Raw genomic sequence first — 19,763 nt, 5'->3', positions numbered from 1 at the left:
CAACAGGTACTGTGCAGACCCTTCCCGGACAGCGGCGGCTAGAGCCGACCGACGGCACAGGAAAAGGCCGAGCAGCGTCGACAGGGGAAAGAGAGAGGGTAGAGCGCACAGGGCGCAGCCGGTGTTCAGGACCAAGCGGCGTCAACAAGAGGGAGCAGAGCGCAGCCAGTGTTCAAGGGCTGAGCAGCATCAACAGGAGAGAGAGGCGCGCAGGAAAACACGCAGAGCGCAGCCGGTGTTCTAAGGGCCGAGCAGCGTCAACGGGAGAGACAGGCGCGCAGGAAAACGCGCAGAGAGCAGCTGGTGTTCAAGGGCCGAGCAGCGTCAGCGGGGAAGAAAGGAAAGCGCGGAAGATGCCATTTTTAGCCGCAGCGGGGAAGAAGGGAGAGCACGTGAGACGCCATTTTGAGCCGCAGCGGGGAAGAAGGGAGAGCGCGGGAGACGCCATTTTGAGCCAATCTAACCACACCCAGGGATGCCGAAGAGTGGCAGTGTCACAGCGTTCGACAATGAAGTCGAAGATTGGACGACATATGTCGAACGCATATAAGTGTACTGCAAGGCGAATTAAGTGCCAGATGACAGGAAAGCGCTGGTATTGTTGAATTCAATGGGTGCAAAAACGTATGGCTTACTGCGAAACCTAGTAACCCAGAGAAGCCAGTGGAAAAGGATTTTGAAAACATAGTGTCAATCCTACAGGACCACTTAAACCCCACACCGCTGCTGATAGCGGAAAGATTTAAGTTTCACAAAAGGAACCAGCATAAAGATGAAAGTAATGCTGAGTATTTAACGGAACTGCGCAAGCTATCGAAACACTGCCAGTTTGGAATGGGACTAGCAGATACTTTAAGGGACAAGTTTGTGTGTGGGCTTCAAAGTGAAGGAACCCAGAAACGGCTTCTATCAGAAAAGGACCTTACGCTGGACAAGGCTTTCAGCATGGCAGTATCACACGAAGCAGCAGCACGGGGTGCGGCAGAGATACAACAGAGACCGCAAGAATATGGCACAAATGAAATGTCATACAGAACAGTGAAGTGCTTTCACTGCGGCAGAACAACACACGACCATAAGGATTGCTGGTTCAAGGACAAAGTGTGCAGACAGTGTGGAAAAGTAGGACACATAGCAAGAGTCTGCAGGTCGGGAAAGAAAACCAGCAGCAAGAAATCTCCACAGGAGAAGTACAAGAAGGTACATAAGGTGACGGAGAGTAGTTCAGACGAACAGAAAAGTGATACAGACTCCGGAAGCAAGGAGCTGGGTTGTCTGAAACTACATAATGTGATCAAAATGGAGGATCACCAAACTATCTGGGTCACGCTCAAGATAGCCGGAGTCCAAGTGAAAATCGAATTGGACACAGGATCAGCCCTAACAGTCATAAACCGAAGGGACTACAAGTGGCTATTCTCACATATACCCTTGAGAGATACAGAGATTGTCTTGAAGACGTACACAGGGCAAAAGTCTATCCCAAAGGAAAAATAAGGGTGAACGTTATATATAACGGCAAGGAAACACCAAAAATGGACCTATATGTATTGCCAGATGGAGGACCACCACTACTAGGACGTGAATGGATCCGGAAGATACAGCTAGATTGGCATTCCATACAAGCACTGACTGTAGATGCCAAAAAGGATGACGACGTCACACCTGGACGACTGTCAAAAATGCTAACTGACGCACAAGAAGTGTTCCAGGAGGGACTCGGAACACTAAAAGGCATAACAGCGATGATCAAAATAGAGGAAAATGCAAGCCCAAAGTTTTTAAGGCCAGACCGGTACCTTATGCGATCCGCCCAGCCGTCGAAGCAGAGCTGGAAGGTTTGGAACGTTCAGGAGTACTGTCCAAGGTAGACTGGAGCGAGTGGGCTACACCCATCGTTCCTGTAATGAAGAGGTCATTGAGTAATACGCCTGGAGAACCAAAGAAGGTTCGCATCTGTGGGGACTTTAAGGTGACAGTGAACCCAGTCCTTCACACGGTACAATATCAGCTTCCGCGGATTGAAGATATTTTCGCCTTGCTATCTGGAGGGAAACGCTTCACTAAGATTGATCTGGCCCAGGCGTACCTGCAAATGGAGGTAGAAGAAGCCTCGAAACAGTACCTCACGATCAACACTCATTAAGGTCTCTACCAATACAATCGGCTGGTGTTCGGGGTAGCATCAGCTCCGGCTATTTGGCAAAGGGCAATGGATCAAGTCCTGCAAGGGATTCCAGGGACCCAGTGTTATTTGGACGACATCCTGGTCACGGGCGAAAATGACAGTGATCACCTCGTCAACCTGGAGCAGGTGCTCACTAGATTGAAGGAATATGGGCTCCGAACTAATCGCCACAAATGCGAGTTTTTCCAGAAGCAGATCTCGTATTGTGGCCACGTTATTGATAAAGAGGGGTTACATAAGTCCCCTGAAAAGATTGAGGCAGTAGTCAAGGCTCCAGCACCGGAAAATGTGTCACAACTGAGGTCGTTCCTCAGGCTGGTGAACTACTACCATAAGTTCTTGCCGAATTTGTCTACCACACTACACCCACTGAACACCCTACTGCAAACGGGGGTACCATGGAAGTGGAATGACGAATGTAAACGAGCTTTCCAGAAGTGCAAAGAATTGATCACATCAAAAGAGGTGTTGGCTCATTTCAACCCAGCACTGCCAATTCGGTTGGCGTGTGATGCATCACCCTATGGCATTGGAGCGGTGCTGTCGCACAAATTCCCGGACGGCTCGGAGAGGCCAGTAGCCTTTGCGTCTCGGTCACTAACCTCAGCCGAGCGTAACTGTGCCCAGATTGACAGTGAGGCCCTCAGCCTAGTGTGGGGAGTGAAAAAGTTCAACCACTATCTGCACGGGCAGAAGTTCACCTTGCTGACTGACCAGCAACCACTTGTCTCCATCTTTAATCCAAAGAAGGGCGTTCCGGTGATGACTGCGCAACGGCTACAAAGATGGCCCATTTTTCTAGGGGCGCACCAATATGAAATCGAGTATAAGGGCACGAAACAGCATGGAAACGCTGATGGGCTATCACGCCTGCCACTGCCTACTGCGGAGGAAGCACCAGCAGTGGACCGTGTCGAAATATTTCATTCGACTCTAATTGAACGCTTGCCAATAACTAACGCTGGTATAGAGAAGGAGACCCGAAATGACCCGACACTGTCTCGGGTATATGACTTGACGGTGAAGGGATGGCCAACACATGGCAACTCACTGTTGCCAGCATTCTCATCCAGAAGAGAACAGCTGTCAGTATGCCAGGGGACCTTGATGTGTGGATCCCGAGTGGTAATTCCACCCAAGTTAAGGGAGAGAGTGCTCAATGAGCTTCACGAAGGTCATCTGGGAGGGGTGAAAATGAAAAGCCTTGCTAGGGCTTATGTGTGGTGGCCGGGGATCGATCAGCAAATCGAGGACCTGACAAAGAGCTGCTCAGGATGCCAGAAGGTCCAAAATGCACCACCACAGGCCCCTCTACACCCATGGGAGTGGCCCTCATCTCCATGGCAACGGGTGCATATTGATTTTGCTGGTCCATTCATGGACTCAATGTTTTTAATAGCTGTGGATGCGCACTCGAAATGGCCTGAGGTGATCAAAATGTCCTCCACCACCACGGAGAAAACTATTGCAGTCCTACGGACCATATTTGCCAGGAACGGCTTGCCAGTGCAGATTTGCTCTGATAACGGACCACAGTTTGTGTCCAAAGAGTTTCGAAGATTTATGAAAGGGAATGGGGTAAGGCATTACACATCCGCCCGTATCATCCAGCCACAAATGGATTGGCTGAGAGGTTCGTACAAACCTTTAAAAAAGCAGTAAGGGTCATGTGCGATGACAACATTCCACTGCAGCATAAGGTGGACAATTTCCTGTTAGCCTACAGAAATGCGACACATGCAGTCACCAACCAGACCCCGACCATGATGTTCTTCAACCAAAGGTTGAGATCTCGTCTGGATTTGCTCAGACCAAATGTACGAAGAGATGTTGAGAGTAAGCAATTCCAGCACATCAATGAGAAGCCAACAAGGAGCTTCAATGTAGGGCAACCAGTCTTGGCCCGCGACTACCGAACAGAGAAATGGCAACCAGGAACGATATGCACACGGCAGGGGCCACTAATGTACACAGTGGATGTTGGGGAGAACATTGTGAGACGCCATGTTGACCAGATCCTAGAGTCACAGGAACGAGTCAACCCCATGTCTCGCCCATATGTACCTGGTGATGAACACGACGTACAGGTAGCATCTACCCCAGAAACAGCAGCATCGGAAGCGGATGAACTAACTGACAACAGGGGGCCAGAATCGCCTCCGCACCAAGAGCAAGACACTCAGGAAAGGCTCTATCCAGAAAGGATCAGGAAGCCTCCCCAAAGACTGAATTTATAAATAGACTATTTACAGTTAAGGTTGCATGTTAAAAGTGTTAATTGTAATTATTTGATATTTAATTGTTAAATGAATGTTATGGTACTGTTAATCTAAAAGGGGAGGAATTGTAATGTATGTACCTTTAAGGAGAGAACTACTTTTTACAGCTCCTGTATACTGTAGTACCGGCAGTGACCACACCTGTATATAAACCCTGAGTAGGGATCTGTACTGTTAGTTTTAGAGTAACCCTCATTCAGTAAACACCTGTTGATTGTTCCCTGCAGTCTCTTGTCTAATTATTGAAGGACACAACATCAAGATACACAGATCTAACAGTCAGGGAGAGTCAATGCCTCAGCAAATGCTACATGCCACCGTCTGAAACACAATCTGCACACACTGCCCAAAGCACCACACCCTCATCACTCACCCACCAACAATCTCTACCTACCAACACTCACACCCACATCTTACACCGTGCACACAATGACAGCTATTCAACTATGGCAAGCACATCATCCAAAAACATTGCTCCACACTCACTCGCACACTTTCTTTTGCAGGCCAAGGTGGCTCACAACAGGAGGGAGCAGGAGTGCACAGGCGGGGAACAAGCCAACACCCAACCACTGTCTGCGCTGGAAAATAGTGTGCTGCAGATTATTGGGCGCCAGGTGGTGGGCACCATGGCCACCGGCGACGTTGACCCACTTGGGGACAACAATGGTATGTTCATCCCTACTCCTTCTCACATCCCACTTCCCCCTCACCCCACAAGCCTTTCGCACTTTCCAGCTAATCATGCTGTAGGAATAGCATAAGATCCAAGGAGATGACATAAATTGGCCAGAAAAAGCAATAATCCTGGGGATTGGGAGCAGTTTAGGATTCAACAAAGGAGGACAAAGGGATTAATTAAGAAAGAGAAAATAGAATATGAGAGTAAGCTAGTAGGGAACATAAAAACTGACTGTAAAAGCTTTTATAGATATGTGAAGAGAAAAAGATTGGTGAAGCCAAGCATAGGTCCCTTACAGTCAGAATCAGGGGAATTTATAATGGGAAACAAAGAAATGGCAGACCAACTAAATTCATACTTTGGTTCTGTCTTCACAAAGGAGGACACAAATAACCTCCCAGAGATGCCGGGGAACATCGGGCCTGATGAAAGGGTGGAACTGAAAGAAATCAGTATTTGTAGGGAAATGGTGTTAGGAAAATTGATGGGACTAAAGGCTAATAAATCCCCAGGGCCTGATAATGTACATCCCAGGGTACTTAAGGAAGTGGCCCTGGAAGTAGTAGATGCATTGCTGGTCATCTTCCAGAACTCGATAGACTCTGGAACAGTACCCATGGATTGGAGGGTAGCTAATGTTACCCCACTATTCAAAAAAGGTGGTCGAGAAAAAGCGGGGAATTATAGACCGGTAAGCCTGACATCGGTAGTGGGGAAAATGCTAGAATCTATTATAAAAGATGTAATAGCAGAGCACTTGGTAAGCAGTGACAGGATCGGACAAAGTCAACATGGATTTACAAAAGGTAAATCATGCTTGACTAATCTACTGGAATTTTTTGAGGATGTAACTGGTAAAATAGATAAGGGAGAACCAGTGGATGTGGTGTATTTGGACTTTCAGAAGGCTTTCGATAAGGTCCCACATAAGAGATTAGCGTGCAAAATTAAGGCACATGGGATTGGGGGCAAGGTATTGACTTGGATAGAGAACTGGTTGGCGGACAGAAAGCAAAGAGTTAGAATAAACAGGTCGTTTTCCGAGTGGCAGGCAGTGACTAGTGGGGTACCGCAAGGATCGGTCCTAGGACCCCAGCTGTTCACAATATATATTAATGATCTGGACGAGGGAATTGGATGTAATATCTCCAAATTTGCAGATGACACAAAGCTAGGTGGGAGGGTAAGCTGTGAGGAGGATGTTGTGAAACTCCAGTACGATTTGGACAAATTGGGTGATTGGGCAGAAACATGGCAAATGCACTATAATGTGGATAAATGTGAGGTTATCCACTTTGGTGGCAAAAACAGGAAAGCAGATTATTATTTGAATGGCAATAGATTGGGAGAAGGGGAAGTGCAAAGAGACCTGGGTGTTCTTGTGCACCAGTCGCTGAAGGTAAGCATGCAGGTGCAGCAGGCGGTTAAGAAGGCAAATGGCATGTTGGCCTTCGTAGCAAGAGGGTTCGAGTACAGGAACAAGGATGTCTTGCTACAGTTGTACAGGGCCTTGGTGAGACCGCACCTTGAGTATTGTGTGCAGTTTTGGTCGCCTTACCTGAGGAAGGACGTTCTTTCCATGGAAGGAGTGCAGCGAAGATTCACCAGGCTGATACCTGGGATGGCAGGAATGACGTATGAGGAGAGATTGTGTCGATTGGGCTTATACTCACTGGAGTTTAGAAGATTGAGAGGGGATCTCATCGAAACTTATAAAATTCTGTCAGGCCTGGACAGACTAGATGCAGGAAGGATGTTTCTGATGGCCGGGGAGTCCAGAACCAGGGGTCATAGTCTAAGGATAAGGGGTAAGCCATTTAGGACTGAAATGAGGAGGAATTTCTTCACCCAGAGAGTGGTGAACCTGTGGAATTCTCTGCCACAGAGGGCGGTGGAGGCCAGTTCATTAAATATATTCAAAAAAGAGTTGGATATATTTCTTAAGGCTAAAGGGATCAAGGGATATGGGGAGAAGGCAGGGACAGGGTACTGAATTTGGATGATCAGCCATGATCTCATTAAATGGCGGAGCAGGCTCGAGGGGCCGAATGGCCTACTCCTGCTCCTATCTTCTATGTTTCTATGTATGCATGCATTTCTCCCTTCCTGCCCCCCTCCCCTCACCTTAACTCGTCTCTTGTGCCTTTATGCTTTCAGATAATGAGCAAGCACCTGAGCAACCTGTCCCTGAGGGCACCGTAGAGAGTGAGGCGGGAGAAGAGGAGGAGGAAGAACATACTACGGCACTGCATGTCTCACCCACAGGCACCAGCTCAGATACTGGCACTACACGTTCTTTAGAGGCTAGTATAGTAGTGGGATCTGCACAGGGTGAGGCACCAGGGACGAGTGGGATGCAACAAGGCCAGGGGGAAAGGGTAGCTCAGGGGCCAGCTCCCCGGAGGGCGAGTTCGCACACGAGTTCTGCTGCACAGGACTCAGGTGAGGACCTCGATGGGGAGGCCTTTAGAAGAAGGGTGCTGGGCACGCACACGGAGATAATAGGTGCAATGGCAAGGGTGCCCGAGAGCCTCTCGGCAATGATTAGAAGCGTGGAGGAGTCCGCATCCAACATTGCACAAAACTCTGCGCACACCATGGAGCCCCATCATTTCCAGTCTGGAAAGGATGGTGGGCTCCCAGAGACACCATGGTGACCCAGACCTGATGCCGCGTGTGATGGGAGATCTGGCAGCTTCCATTGCAGCACATGTGGAAGTGATGTAACGTCTTAGTGCTGTAATGCAGTCTCTGATTGGTGCCATCCAATCTCAGACTGCTCTCATGCAGTCTCAGCTTGATGCCACGGAGCCTCTGACTGCTGCCATCATGGCTGGGTCTACCACCGTTGACCAGGGCTTTCACAGTGTCGCAGCAGGCCAGCAATCTGTGCTGCAACAGATTTCTAGGGATGCTGAGGTGCTGCCCCGGGGGAGTGGCTGTGGGTCAGTGGAGCAGGAACCTGTTGTCCTCTCTCAGGATGACAGCATTCCTGCTCCCACCGCTGCCACTCTGCCATTGCCCTTGTCGCTGCCTGTCATCCAGCCAGCCCAGACTGCTGCCGCCCATGCTGAGGTGGTGCAGTCTACAGCCGGGCCTTCCAGGCCCAGAACTGGTTGAGGGCGTCCTGCAAGGCCATCTGAAGTCTCCCGCACAGACATTCAGCAGCCTTCCACCAGCCCTACTGCAGCCACTGGGCCAACACTTCATAGGAGCACTAGAGTAGGCAAAGGCACAGTAACACAAGGCATTAAGGGATTATTGCACAAGGGTGAATAGTAAATATTGTTGTTGTGAAGATGTTTTCACTGATTATTGATAAATTTATTAATTTGCTTTGGATAATTTTATTCTGTCTCTCATTTCAACAGTGCGCTGTGCTATGGCCTGTAACAGGGATGGAATGATGGGGATGTGGTGAGCAACGGGGATCTGGGGTTGAATTTACTGGAACCGCAGTCTGATGAGACAGTCACGGACTGCCCTTCCAGAAGGCTGATTGAGTAGCTGCCTCCTCCCTCACTCCTGTTCCTCCTTCTCCTTCTCCTCGTCTTCCTCCTCCTGAGGTGGTGCCACAATCCCTGCTGGCAAGGGCTGGGCCCTCCTGATGGCCAGATTGTGGAGCATGCAGCAGACCACAACGAAATGGGACACCCGTTCAGCCAAGTACTGGAGGGCAGCTCCAGCGCGGTCAAGGCAGCAGAACCATTGCTTAAGCACCCGATGGTCTGCTCGATGATGTTCCTGATGGTAGCATGGCTCTCATTATATGAGTGCTGGGCAGGAGTGTTGGGGTTGCGGAGGGGACTCATGAGCCAGGTGGAGAGCAGATTCCCCTTGTCTCCAACCAGCCAGTCACGAGCTTGATGTGGTGGCTGGAAGAGTGCTGGCACACTGGTCTGGTGCAGGATGAAGGCATCGTGGCTGTTGCCACAATAGCGGGCATTCACATTGAGAATTCGCTGTGTGTGGTTGCACACCAACTGCACATTAAGTGAGCAGTAGCCTTTGCGGTTATGGAAGGTCTCAGGCTTCTTATGCGGTGCCCGCAAAGCCACGTGGGTGCAGTCACTGGTGCCCTGCACCATGGGGAATCCTGCTATCCTGGCAAAGCCACATGCACGCTCGTCCTGCTTCTCTCTGGTGATGGGGAAGGAAATGTAATCCCTTGTGCTACTGTAGAGAGCCTCTGTGACCTCCCGGATGCAGCAATGGATGGCGAACTGCATGAGGTTACCTATATCTCCTGTTGCAGACTGGAAGGATCGCTGGCGAAGAAATTGAGGGCGACGGTGACCTTGACTGCCACTGAGAGAGCCGTGGTCGCCTTGATCTGAGGCTGGAGGTCTGGTTGCAGGAGGTGGCAGAGTTCTGTGACCACCTCCTTGATGAAGCGGAGCCTTCTAATACACTGCTCCTGGCTTAATTGGAGGTAGGAGAAGTGCTCTCGGAATACCCTCAGAGAGTAAGGTCTCCTGTTGGGAGCCCTGATGGCCCTCCTCCTCCCTCTGGCCATATGTTCCAGTCTTTCTCTCTGCCTCCTCTCCCTCTGCCATAGATCCTGGAGGGTGAGGTCGACTGCCAGTACAGCCCCTATTAATGTAAGGAAGTGCAGCACTTTGATACTTTTAAGATTAATTGTAACTAACTTTTAGAAGCCGCAACACTCCAGAGACTAAACAACCTTTAAATGACTGAATTCAACTCTTGGAAGCAGTGAAACACCACTAGCCTGACAGCTGTGACTCATTTATTAATGATCCTTTTAAATAGCGCCCCTGCATCTGCCTGCTTGACACCTCCTCTCCCTGTCGCTGTCGGGACCAGGCGCTAAGGCAGGGGGCGATACTCAGTTTGGCAGATCGGGTGCCCAGTAAGCGTTGCACGCTCGCTGATGTCACGATCTGCCTGGCGCTGAAGTCCCTGGCACTAACCCGTAGCGGCGGCGATATGGGGGGGTCCGAATTTGGCATGCGGCGCTGGATTCACCTTGCTGCAGTGCTACTGCCTCAGCACCCCATTAGCGCCCCCGCCAGGTGCTAACTGGAGGCGCTAAGATATTGAATTTCTCCCCCCATGTTTCTTAACTTGGTGATCTTTTTCTTGAGTGAAAGCAAATGCAGGTTACATTGGTATAATTGTAAGAATACATTGTAAGGTCCCTTGAAGGGCTCTGTACTGACACTTTTGTAATAAATTAATTTTAATTTACAGTAAGATGAGCCTAGGTAAAACAAAGCCACTCCAGCTTGGCTGACACCTTAACTGTTAGGGCAGCTGTCATTTGAGAACTATGCAACAGCTTTATACTAAAACAAAGCACTTCATTACACTTTTGGAACAAAACACAAAATTCAATTGGCTAAAAAGGCATTAATGGGTAATTTTCTGACTTTGTGCCCCCTGAGAGAAGCCTTGCTTCCTGAAAGTGTATATTGAAGATTCCGATGTCCACAATTCCTTGGAGGTTTGTGCATTGTTCACTGGACTGGGAAAGGCTCCCCACCGGAAGCAAAGGTCTGAAATTATCTCTCAAATAGTTGAAATATTTTTCACTACTGCCATCTAATTAGCCGTCTGTGTTCAATCCATTAGTGAGCAATACAGTGTTGTAGAACAGAGTAGCGATTTAGATAAAAAATAAGCTTAGCAAAGGTCAGAGGGCATTAGAGACTAAGGTGACATCGGGGATAAGTAGAAAAATGCTAAAGCTAAATGTGTGAAGCATTCACGACAAAATAGATGAATTAATAGCACAGATAGAAATAAATGGGTTTGATCTAATAGCCATTACAGAGATGTGGTTGCAGAGACCAAGGTTGGGAACTAAATATTCCAGTGTAGGAGTCTCTGCACTCCTAACAAAGAATCTATAACTTACTGGAAGTTAACAAACTGAATTTATTGTCTAAGAACTTTACAAAACAAGAAACTACAGGAGAAGCTCAAAACAGGTCTTTTCTCTTTCAATCCACACGAGGACTGGCTGGTCCCGCCCTCTACCTCTGACGTCATGATGTCATCACGTTTCCCACCGAAGGGGATGTCACATGACCCACGTGATGTCGTCATCGCGTCAGATCGCGATGCTGTCAATCTAGCTCTGTTTAACCAGAGCCAACTTGAAAGGTAATAACATTGGTTACAGACAATTAATGCTAGAGGTAATAACATTGGTTACAGACAATTATGTAAGTCACTTAGTGGTTTTGCCACATACGCCCCCCCCAGAATTGTCTTTAACGAAAAGAGTCAATCGCTGAGGAGGTCGGACAAGTCTGTTGGACCGACTCCGAAATTCCCGGAAGCACCGATCGCCATCGCAGCAGCGGGGGAAGTACCGGGACCGGCGTGCATGACTCGCGGCGGTCTATTCGATGGTCTGGTAACGAAAGTGCACGGCGAGCGGCAGCAGCGGGCCTTCGGGCCGAAACGAGCGTGGTAGTAGCAGAAACCGGTCGTCAGAGGCGCCTTTGTCGGAGCCGGGGCCGGGCTCTTCGTGGCGGGGCGTTGCGCGAGGGCGCAGTATTGTTGCCGGACCGCGTAAATCTTATCCGCCTCTTCGGCGAGCGCGACGCAGTCTGCGGTTTCTGCTCGGGCGAGGGACGCCTGTACTTGCTCAGGAAGTTGAGTAAGGAACAGTTCGCGAAACAGAAAGCACTGGGGCTCGGACCCCAGGAGAGTCAGCATATGACTCATCATTTCCGAGGGTTTGGAGTCTCCTAACCCTGGTAGAGTCAGTAAACAGTGAGCGCGCTCCGCTTTGGTGAGACCAAATACCTGCAGCAATCGTGTCTTGATGGCGACATACTTGTCAGCAGTCGGAGGACTCTCCAGCAGGCTGATGATTCTCGACGCCGTCGAGCTCTCGAGGGCGGAGACCACGTGGAGATATCTGGTCTGATCCTGAACGATGTTGCGGAGCTCAAATTGCGCCTCGGCTTGCACAAACCAAGAGGCTGCCTGTTGTTCCCAGAATTGGGGGAGCTTCAAGGCCACTGCGTTGGCCTCCATCACTGGCCTGTGTTCGGCGTTCACCACGAAAAACGATCGCGAGGAAACGGGGTCACCAATGTAGGAGTCTCTGCACTCCTAACAAAGAATCTATAACTTACTGGAAGTTAACAAACTGAATTTATTGTCTAAGAACTTTACAAAACAAGAAACTACAGGAGAAGCTCAGAACAGATCTTTTCTCTTTCAATCCACACGAGGACTGGCTGGTCCCGTCCTCTACCTCTGACGTCATGATGTCATCACGTTTCCCACTGAAGGGGACGTCACGTGACCCACATGATGACGTCATCGCGTCAGATCGCGATGCTGTCGATCTAGCTCTGTTTAACCAGAGCCAACTTGAAAGGTAATAACATTGGTTACAGACAATTAATGCTAGAGGTAATAACATTGGTTACAGACAATTATGTAAGTCACTTAGTGGTTTTGCCACACCAGGATACTTGACTTTTAGAAGAGATAGACAAAATGGAAAAGGTGGGTTTAGCCCTGATAATAAAGGATGAGATAAAGACAGTAGAGAGAAAGATTCTTAGCTCGGAAAATCAAGATGTAGAATCAGTTGTGTGGAGCTAAGAAACAACAAGGGGCAGAAAACACTGGTGGGAGTAGTTTATAGGCCCTCTAATAATAGTTGTAGTGTCAGGCAGAGTATAAATCAGGAAATTAGAGGTGCATGTAACAAGGATAAACCAGTTATCATGGAGGACTTTAATCTTCATATAGACTGGGCAAACCAAATTTGCAGTAATAGTGTGGAGGATGAGTTCATGGAATGTATTCAAGATAGTTTTCTAGATCAGTCAAGGAACCAACTAGAGAACAGGCTTTACATCTAATATTGTGCAATGAGAAAGGGTTAATCAATAACCTTGTAGTAAAGTAGCCTCTGGGGTGCAGTGATCATAATATGATAGAATTTTATATTGAGATTGAGAGTGATTTAGTTAAGTCCAAAACTAGGGTCTTAACTCTGAACAAAGCAAACTACGTAGGTATGAGGGGCGAGTTGGCTAACGTAGATTAAAAGATATGACAGTAGGTAAGCAATGGCAAACATTTAAAGAATTAATTCATAATTCGCAACGAATATGCATTCCCCTAAGGAATAAAAACCCCACAGGAAAAGTGGTCCAACCGTGGCTAACAAGAGAAGTTAAAGATAGTCTTAGATTAAAGGAAGAGGATTATAATAATGCCAAAAAGAGTAAGGGTTTCATGGGCCTTTGCTGGGCAGTAGTTGGGCAACTGTGCGCCAGCGAAAGTGATTTTTGGGTCGGTGCAGTAGATGTCTCAAGGCGAAACTTGACAGATCGCGATTTCCAAGTTTTCGTGCATGCGCAACGCATGTGGAAACCCAAAACTTGTGGAACCATTCTGATGGCTTACAACAGCTCTCGCTGAGCGTACGCCGTCATCGGGAGCGCAAAATATGGGCCAATGACTTTCAATTTCTGACCCAGGGAATTGGTTTGGGCTGCAGGTGGAAGTCCTGCTCTGACATTTATTTCGCTACTAATCTGCCCCGGAGGAAAATCCAGGCCTCTTCATCTTAGTTCCATGTGTTCCATTGACTTTGATCTTGGTAATGTCATATATTGGGCCAGAAATTCGTGACCAAAGGCGTGAGTACGGTCGGGGTACTCACGCATCTGGCCGTTGGAAATGCCGGCGTTCAGCATGAACAGCGCATGCGGGGAACGCCGGCATTTCCAGACCTCGGAACGAAGGGGTTCATAGGCACAGCGCGTGCGACTGCACAGGCAGCGCTTGCGCAGTGAACTTCGTAGATTTCATTCATGGATTCAGTGAGGGTAAGTCCTTACAAGTTACACTTGAAAAAAGCAGGTGTAAAGTTGTTCCAAGGCTGCGGAGGAAGATATATTTTATCGTGGAGCTTCTGAAAGGCAATATTTTTGTTTGGGAAAGGGAGGGAAGTTATTTTAAGAAATTTTAAGTAAGTTTTAAAGTTTAAATTTTTTTTTTTAAACGGGTTTTCAGAACGGTAGGTAGAAGGAGCAATTGTGGCTGTGTGAATGGAATGTGAAAATGAGTGTTCTAAAATGAGTAATGTAACATTTCCAGCACTTTTAAGAAAGAAACTTTTCATCAGTAATAAGTAATTATGTATGTATGTCCGCATATATTCCTTTACGTATATGTATGTATGTTTTATATTCCTTTACTAATGTGTATGAATGTATGTTTTTAATTATGATTTTCCAATAAGTTACTTTCTCTGAAAGTCATAATTAAATAATACATTCATACACATAAGTAAAGGAATATATACATAACACGCAAAGGAATATATACAGACATACATACTTTCAGAAGCTCCACGATAAGAAATATCTTCCTCCGCAGCCTCTGGAGCAACTGTACCCATGCTTTTTTCATGTGTAAGTTGTAAGGACTTGACCTCACTGAAATCATGAATGAAAGCGGCGAATTTTACTGCGCACGCGTTTTGCCTCTGAACCCCTTCGTTCAGAGGACAGGAAATGCCAGTTTTCCCCACATGCGCTGTGCATGCTGAAAACCGGCATTTCCTCCGGCCAGACGCGTAAGTACCCCGACCGTACTCGCGCATTTGGAAGGGAATTACTGGGCCAACATTTTACATGTAAAAAAAATGAAAAATTTAACAATTGCACGATTTGCCCCCTCGCATCTGCGACTGAGGGTCCAAGGTGGTGCATTGCGCAAGAGGTCATCGTCGTACATATCCTCACACTGTTCCACACTGTATGAAGTGGTGGAAGGATTTATGGCCGTGATTAACGCTCATTCCGTGACCGTAACCATCTTTGAACCAGCCATTAGGGTGGTTAGTCCTATGGCGTGAGGGTTTTACGGGCTCCCACAACCCATCTGAGGGGGGGGCACCCACACCCACGGACGCAAGTATCCCGCTGGATGTCCACCCAGAATTTATAGTTGGAGCTCCGACTCCACTTGCCGGGACTGTCTGGAGTGGGGTTCGAAACCCTACTCCTTCTGGCCCAGCGGCGGGGATGCTTACTGCTACGCAAAAGGCCCACTCCGCACAAAAGGTGACACCCATACGTTTCCTGCGCCTTTTCCCTCCCCGTGACTGGAGCCCTATGCTGCCACTTGAAAGACCAAGCTATCATCTGCCCTTTTTGCAGCGCCTTTGACTTCTCATTACCAATGATGAGCAGGCGCTGCGCCTCCACCTCCTTGAGGAGATTGCTGAGGTCATCATCAGTTCAATTGTGAGTTCTTTTAATGCCGTGAATTGTGCTCATTCCAGCCATTTCACGTTGCTAATCGGATTGGGCCTTTGGCATAGCGGTAGGATCCCCGCCGCTGGGCCAGATCAGGGTAGGGTTTCGAACCCCGCTCCAGACAGTCCCGGCAAGTGGAGTCGGAGCTCCGGCTCTAAACTCTGGGTTGACATCCAGTGGGATATTTGCGTCCGTGGGTGTGGGTGGCCCCCCCTCCTTGTATAGCTTGTGGGAGCCCGTAAAACCCTCCCGCCATAGGACTAACCGCCCTAATGGCTGGTTCAAAGATGGTTACGGTCACGGAATGAGCGTTAATCATGGCCATAAATCCTTCCACCACTTCATACAGTTCCCCAAAGGGAACAGTGTGAAGACACGTATGACGACGACATTGCTAAATAAATACATGGAATTTAAAAAATTCTTTTAGGGCTTTTAAAAGTCTTTAAATTGCTTTAATTCTGTTTAAAACTACTTCAGATTCTTCAAAATAATGTAAACGTTTTTAAAATTTTATAAAAGTTCACAAAACATTCATAAAATAGCAGATAACTTACTTTCCCTGCAGCTGTGTAACTACAAAGTCCTCTGCAGCTGCTTGGAGAGATTGGGGGCGTGTCCTACTACAATGAGACCTTAAGGGGCATGTCTCACTTGCACTGCATGCTCCAGGCTTCGCGCTGGCTGCACTCCTGGGCGGCGTGACGTCATACGCTGCCCGGGATTCTTCTCTTTGAAACACCAATTCCAGGCGTCCCTGGAGGTGATCGGCAGGAGCGTCGGGTAAGTGCATATACGGGGCTTGCACGCGCGGCAAGCCCCGTTCACGAATTTCTGGCCCATTGTTCCCTCAAAATGTCTTCTGTTGCTGAACTAAGCAGAGCACAATGTGTACCTAACTGAGCTGTCACAAACTTCTAAATGTTATAAAAGGAAAACTCACGTAGAATTACACGTGCCTTTCAAACTCCATTGTTCTGTTGTTTTATGCTTTCAAACTGTTTGAAAGTCAGCAAAGCAACCAACATCAGAGCAACGATGGGACTTAGATTTATGATCAAAAGGAGTGAAGCAGATCACAAATTCATTGGAGTACTGGGGGTTCTAGAGCTGGTAAGACAAGGGTCTATGGTGCTTTTGCCAATTTCAATCCTGTTCCTCTATGCAACAATTCTTTGTTCTTTAAAGTGGTGATGTCTTCGCTTAGCTCCAAATGTGTCAGATTCAGACCGATGCTATTGTATTAGCACAGACTACTTGTCCACTTACAACTTAGAAGGAATTTATCATTTGCATTCAATTAAAGGAATAGATCATTTCTCTGTTCTGTTCTATTTTGCTTTCAATGACCTCAGAGAGCAGTTGTTATCTGCAACCAGCACAAGGGCCAACCTGAGCTGTAATTTTTCAATAAACAGTGGGAGGCTCCACTCCAGGCAGTGAACCTCACCACATTGGGCAATCAGGCTTTAGTGTCTTAGCCCTGTCTTTGATCTGCACTCCCACCTTGCAAGACTGAGATTACATTTTTAAACCAACATGAGTAACTCCCAGCAACTGAATGAAACTTATAACAGGTCTAGACCAGAGGGAACCAAGTTGAAGACAGTTTGTATAGAATTCCTGTTTCAATGAAGTTACTCTCCAGAGTTAAGAATTAGCCATTATCCATTGTTCCCATTCATGATGAGACAGGAAAGTGGAGTCTGTATAAAATGTCTTCTCCCTGGTTACCTCAGACTAATATTTGAAAGTATAAAATACAGGAAATATTGATGTAAGTGTACAGGTTTCTCTCTATAACATTGCAGCAATTTGATAGTGTTAATAATTGCTTTTGCCGTAACATGGATCAGTTGGTGAAGTTTCAAACAGACGGGCTCGTTAGCTCTCTCCCGACCTTGTGCATGCCACCATATTGTCATTGTGCACTCCAGCTCTCATGGTTACAAGATTAAGGGGTGACCTGATAAATGTTTCCAGGCTTATGAAAGGTTATGATGAGGTAAATAACGATAGATTGTTTCCACTGGTTGGCAGCACAGCAACAAGTGGGCTCGGAGTTAAGGTAATCACAAAAAGAATTAAAGGGAAGGTTTAAAAAGATTTCCGTGCACATAATGCGATTAAAATGTAGAATTCTCTGCCATCAAATATTGCTAAAGGAGGGTCCATCATTTTTTTTTAAAAATGAAAATTATATAGTTGCTTGAAAAGGCAAGAGTCTGGGGAGTGAGCAGGAGAGTGGGTTAGATTAGGTTACCCATGTGGAGAAACACACAAGTGTAAACTTGATGGGCTGAATGGCCTGTTTTTGTGCTGTACTTGTCAAATGTATGCACTATATGCTTTGCTGTGCTATTGGATTTGACTAATACAATGTATTACACTAATATAGCACCTTAGGTATATCAACTTGTCCCAAAACTTAAAAAAAAATTGGAGTTGGAGGTCAAGAATTTGCATACTGAGCAGGAATTAGGAAAAGAGTTAGGAGAGGAGAATGACTTTCAGTTTGAAGAGATTTTGAGGAGTCTTTTGAAGGTAATGAAGAGAGGAGCAAGGAAGAGAATTCCAGTGTAAAGCTCTGGTGGCCGAGGCCTCTGGCACTGAGGGTGAAGCAGAGGAAAGGGAGGGATGCATACAATGGTCCCGAGGGTGGAGGACGGTTGAAGTGGCAGTGGGGGTGAGGTAGGGAAGCAGGTGACTATAATCCACCTGATTAAATTGTATAATTCTAGTTGAAAATGATTTAGGTTATTACCACAGATTGTTGATGTCAGTGTGATTTCCAAGTAATTGCAATCAAATGAGTATCCATTTGTAAATGATTCTTAATTACTAAAATGTATTCCTATATTTAATTTTTGAGACCAATTTAATTTTGCAGCATGCCTTATTACTGTAACATGCAGCTTACTGCACAAGTGCAAGGTTTTCTAATATGACAGTGTTCAAAATGTAATTTATGTCACTATACATACATTAATACAAGAGTAAACAATAAGCATTTGTTTTGTTTTCTTATACTCAAGGTCCAATGCAAGAGACAGTTAAAGATTTCTGGAGAATGATATGGCAGGAGAATTCATCCAGTATCGTCATGGTAACTAATCTGGTGGAAGTGGGAAGGGTATGACATGCCTTCTAAATTCATTTTGTATCTACCAGTTTTGTTTTAGCAAAATTATGACTTCATAAATTGATTTGGGATAATGTCCAATACTTGTTCATTGAAGCCATGTGTTATCCCATAGTTTCAGGGTTCCCAAGTTGCATGAATAAATATTTAATTAATTTTATTGTATGCAATAAATTTTAAAATAAAATTCAAAGAATGTCATTCTGCTCTCTTTGAACAGTAGTCTATTACTTACACAATTTAGATAATGAAATGCAAGTGCTTTATTTTTTGTTATTTGGTCCTCCCGAGAAATAATCCAATAATAGCTAAGAAGCCAAGTGCAGAGGCTTAATTGGCCACAGTGAGGTAGAGACCTAAAGTGAGAAAAAAACATTAAACTCTGTCTGCACTTGAAAATGTTTAACTTTATGACGTGGAGGATAACCTATAGAAACATCAAGTCCTATAAATTCGGTCTACTAAAGCCCCAATATGGCAGGCAGGAAGTGCGTGCGCATTTCTGGCCCGAAATGTGCCGCCGCCATATTGGTGAAGGAAACAAAGTAGCTATCCAAGATCCATGACTGAAACAGCATATGCAAATAAGGGACCAAATGCCCGTTTGAGGCCCCCACTACAAGATTGGTTTGCCCACTCAGTAATGCCAAGGTATGTTTTTGAAATTTACTTACCTAAATCTGGAGCGAGGAGGAGGCATGCTTCTCCCAACCCCTCCTTTAAAGAACGCGGGCTGCCGCTTCCCACAACTTGACCTCCGATATACCCCCACTCACTACCCCCCATGGCCTCCTATCCTCTGCCCCTACCCCAGTCTCCCAACCCACAGCCTCCAATCCTCCCACCAACCTTCTATGCTCCCCCCCTTCCCCAGGCTTCACTTACCTGAGGGTCACTGCGATGCTAATAGTGGCCCAATCTTGGTTTCCAAATGGCTCCAATATAGGGGGTGCCTTGGGCCTCACTATTCAGGCACAGAGACTGTAGAAGTGGGCACACCCAAATTTCTACCCCAATAGTCTCAGCTGAAATGCAATTGCATAGTAATTAGTCTTCTCTCGCATTACAGAAAGAAATTGCACATCCCAAAGCACTTCACAGTCAATTAATTCATTTTGAATTATATTCACTGTTGTTATGTAGGCAAACACAGCAGCCATTTGGCAGCAGTAAGGCTCTCCAAATGTGTTGCTCTGGGATAAAA

The 19,763-nt window shown here is 46.8% G+C and overlaps 1 protein-coding gene across 8 annotated transcripts in view; it reads left to right on the top strand.

Annotated features, from left to right (window-relative positions):
- ptprt (protein tyrosine phosphatase receptor type T) overlaps window positions 1–19,763 on the top strand; it is a 1,756,894-nt gene that overhangs the window by 1,653,345 nt on the left and 83,786 nt on the right. For 7 of the 8 annotated variants that reach the window (XM_086005548.1, XM_086005549.1, XM_086005553.1 and 4 more), the window contains one exon: window positions 18,453–18,550. In XM_086005548.1, the coding sequence (XP_085861674.1) occupies window positions 18,453–18,550 (98 nt within the window). The remainder of the gene's footprint in view (window positions 1–18,452; window positions 18,551–19,763) is intronic. The other variant, XM_086005547.1, reaches the window with a different exon arrangement.

Source organism: Somniosus microcephalus, chromosome 13 (assembly GCF_052327205.1).
Source record: "Somniosus microcephalus isolate GS21.2 chromosome 13, FLI_Smic_1.0, whole genome shotgun sequence".
NCBI classification, from domain to species: Eukaryota; Metazoa; Chordata; class Chondrichthyes; order Squaliformes; family Somniosidae; genus Somniosus; species Somniosus microcephalus.
The sequence above is the reverse complement of the archived record's forward strand: the minus strand, read 5'-3'. Positions and strand labels throughout refer to the sequence as shown.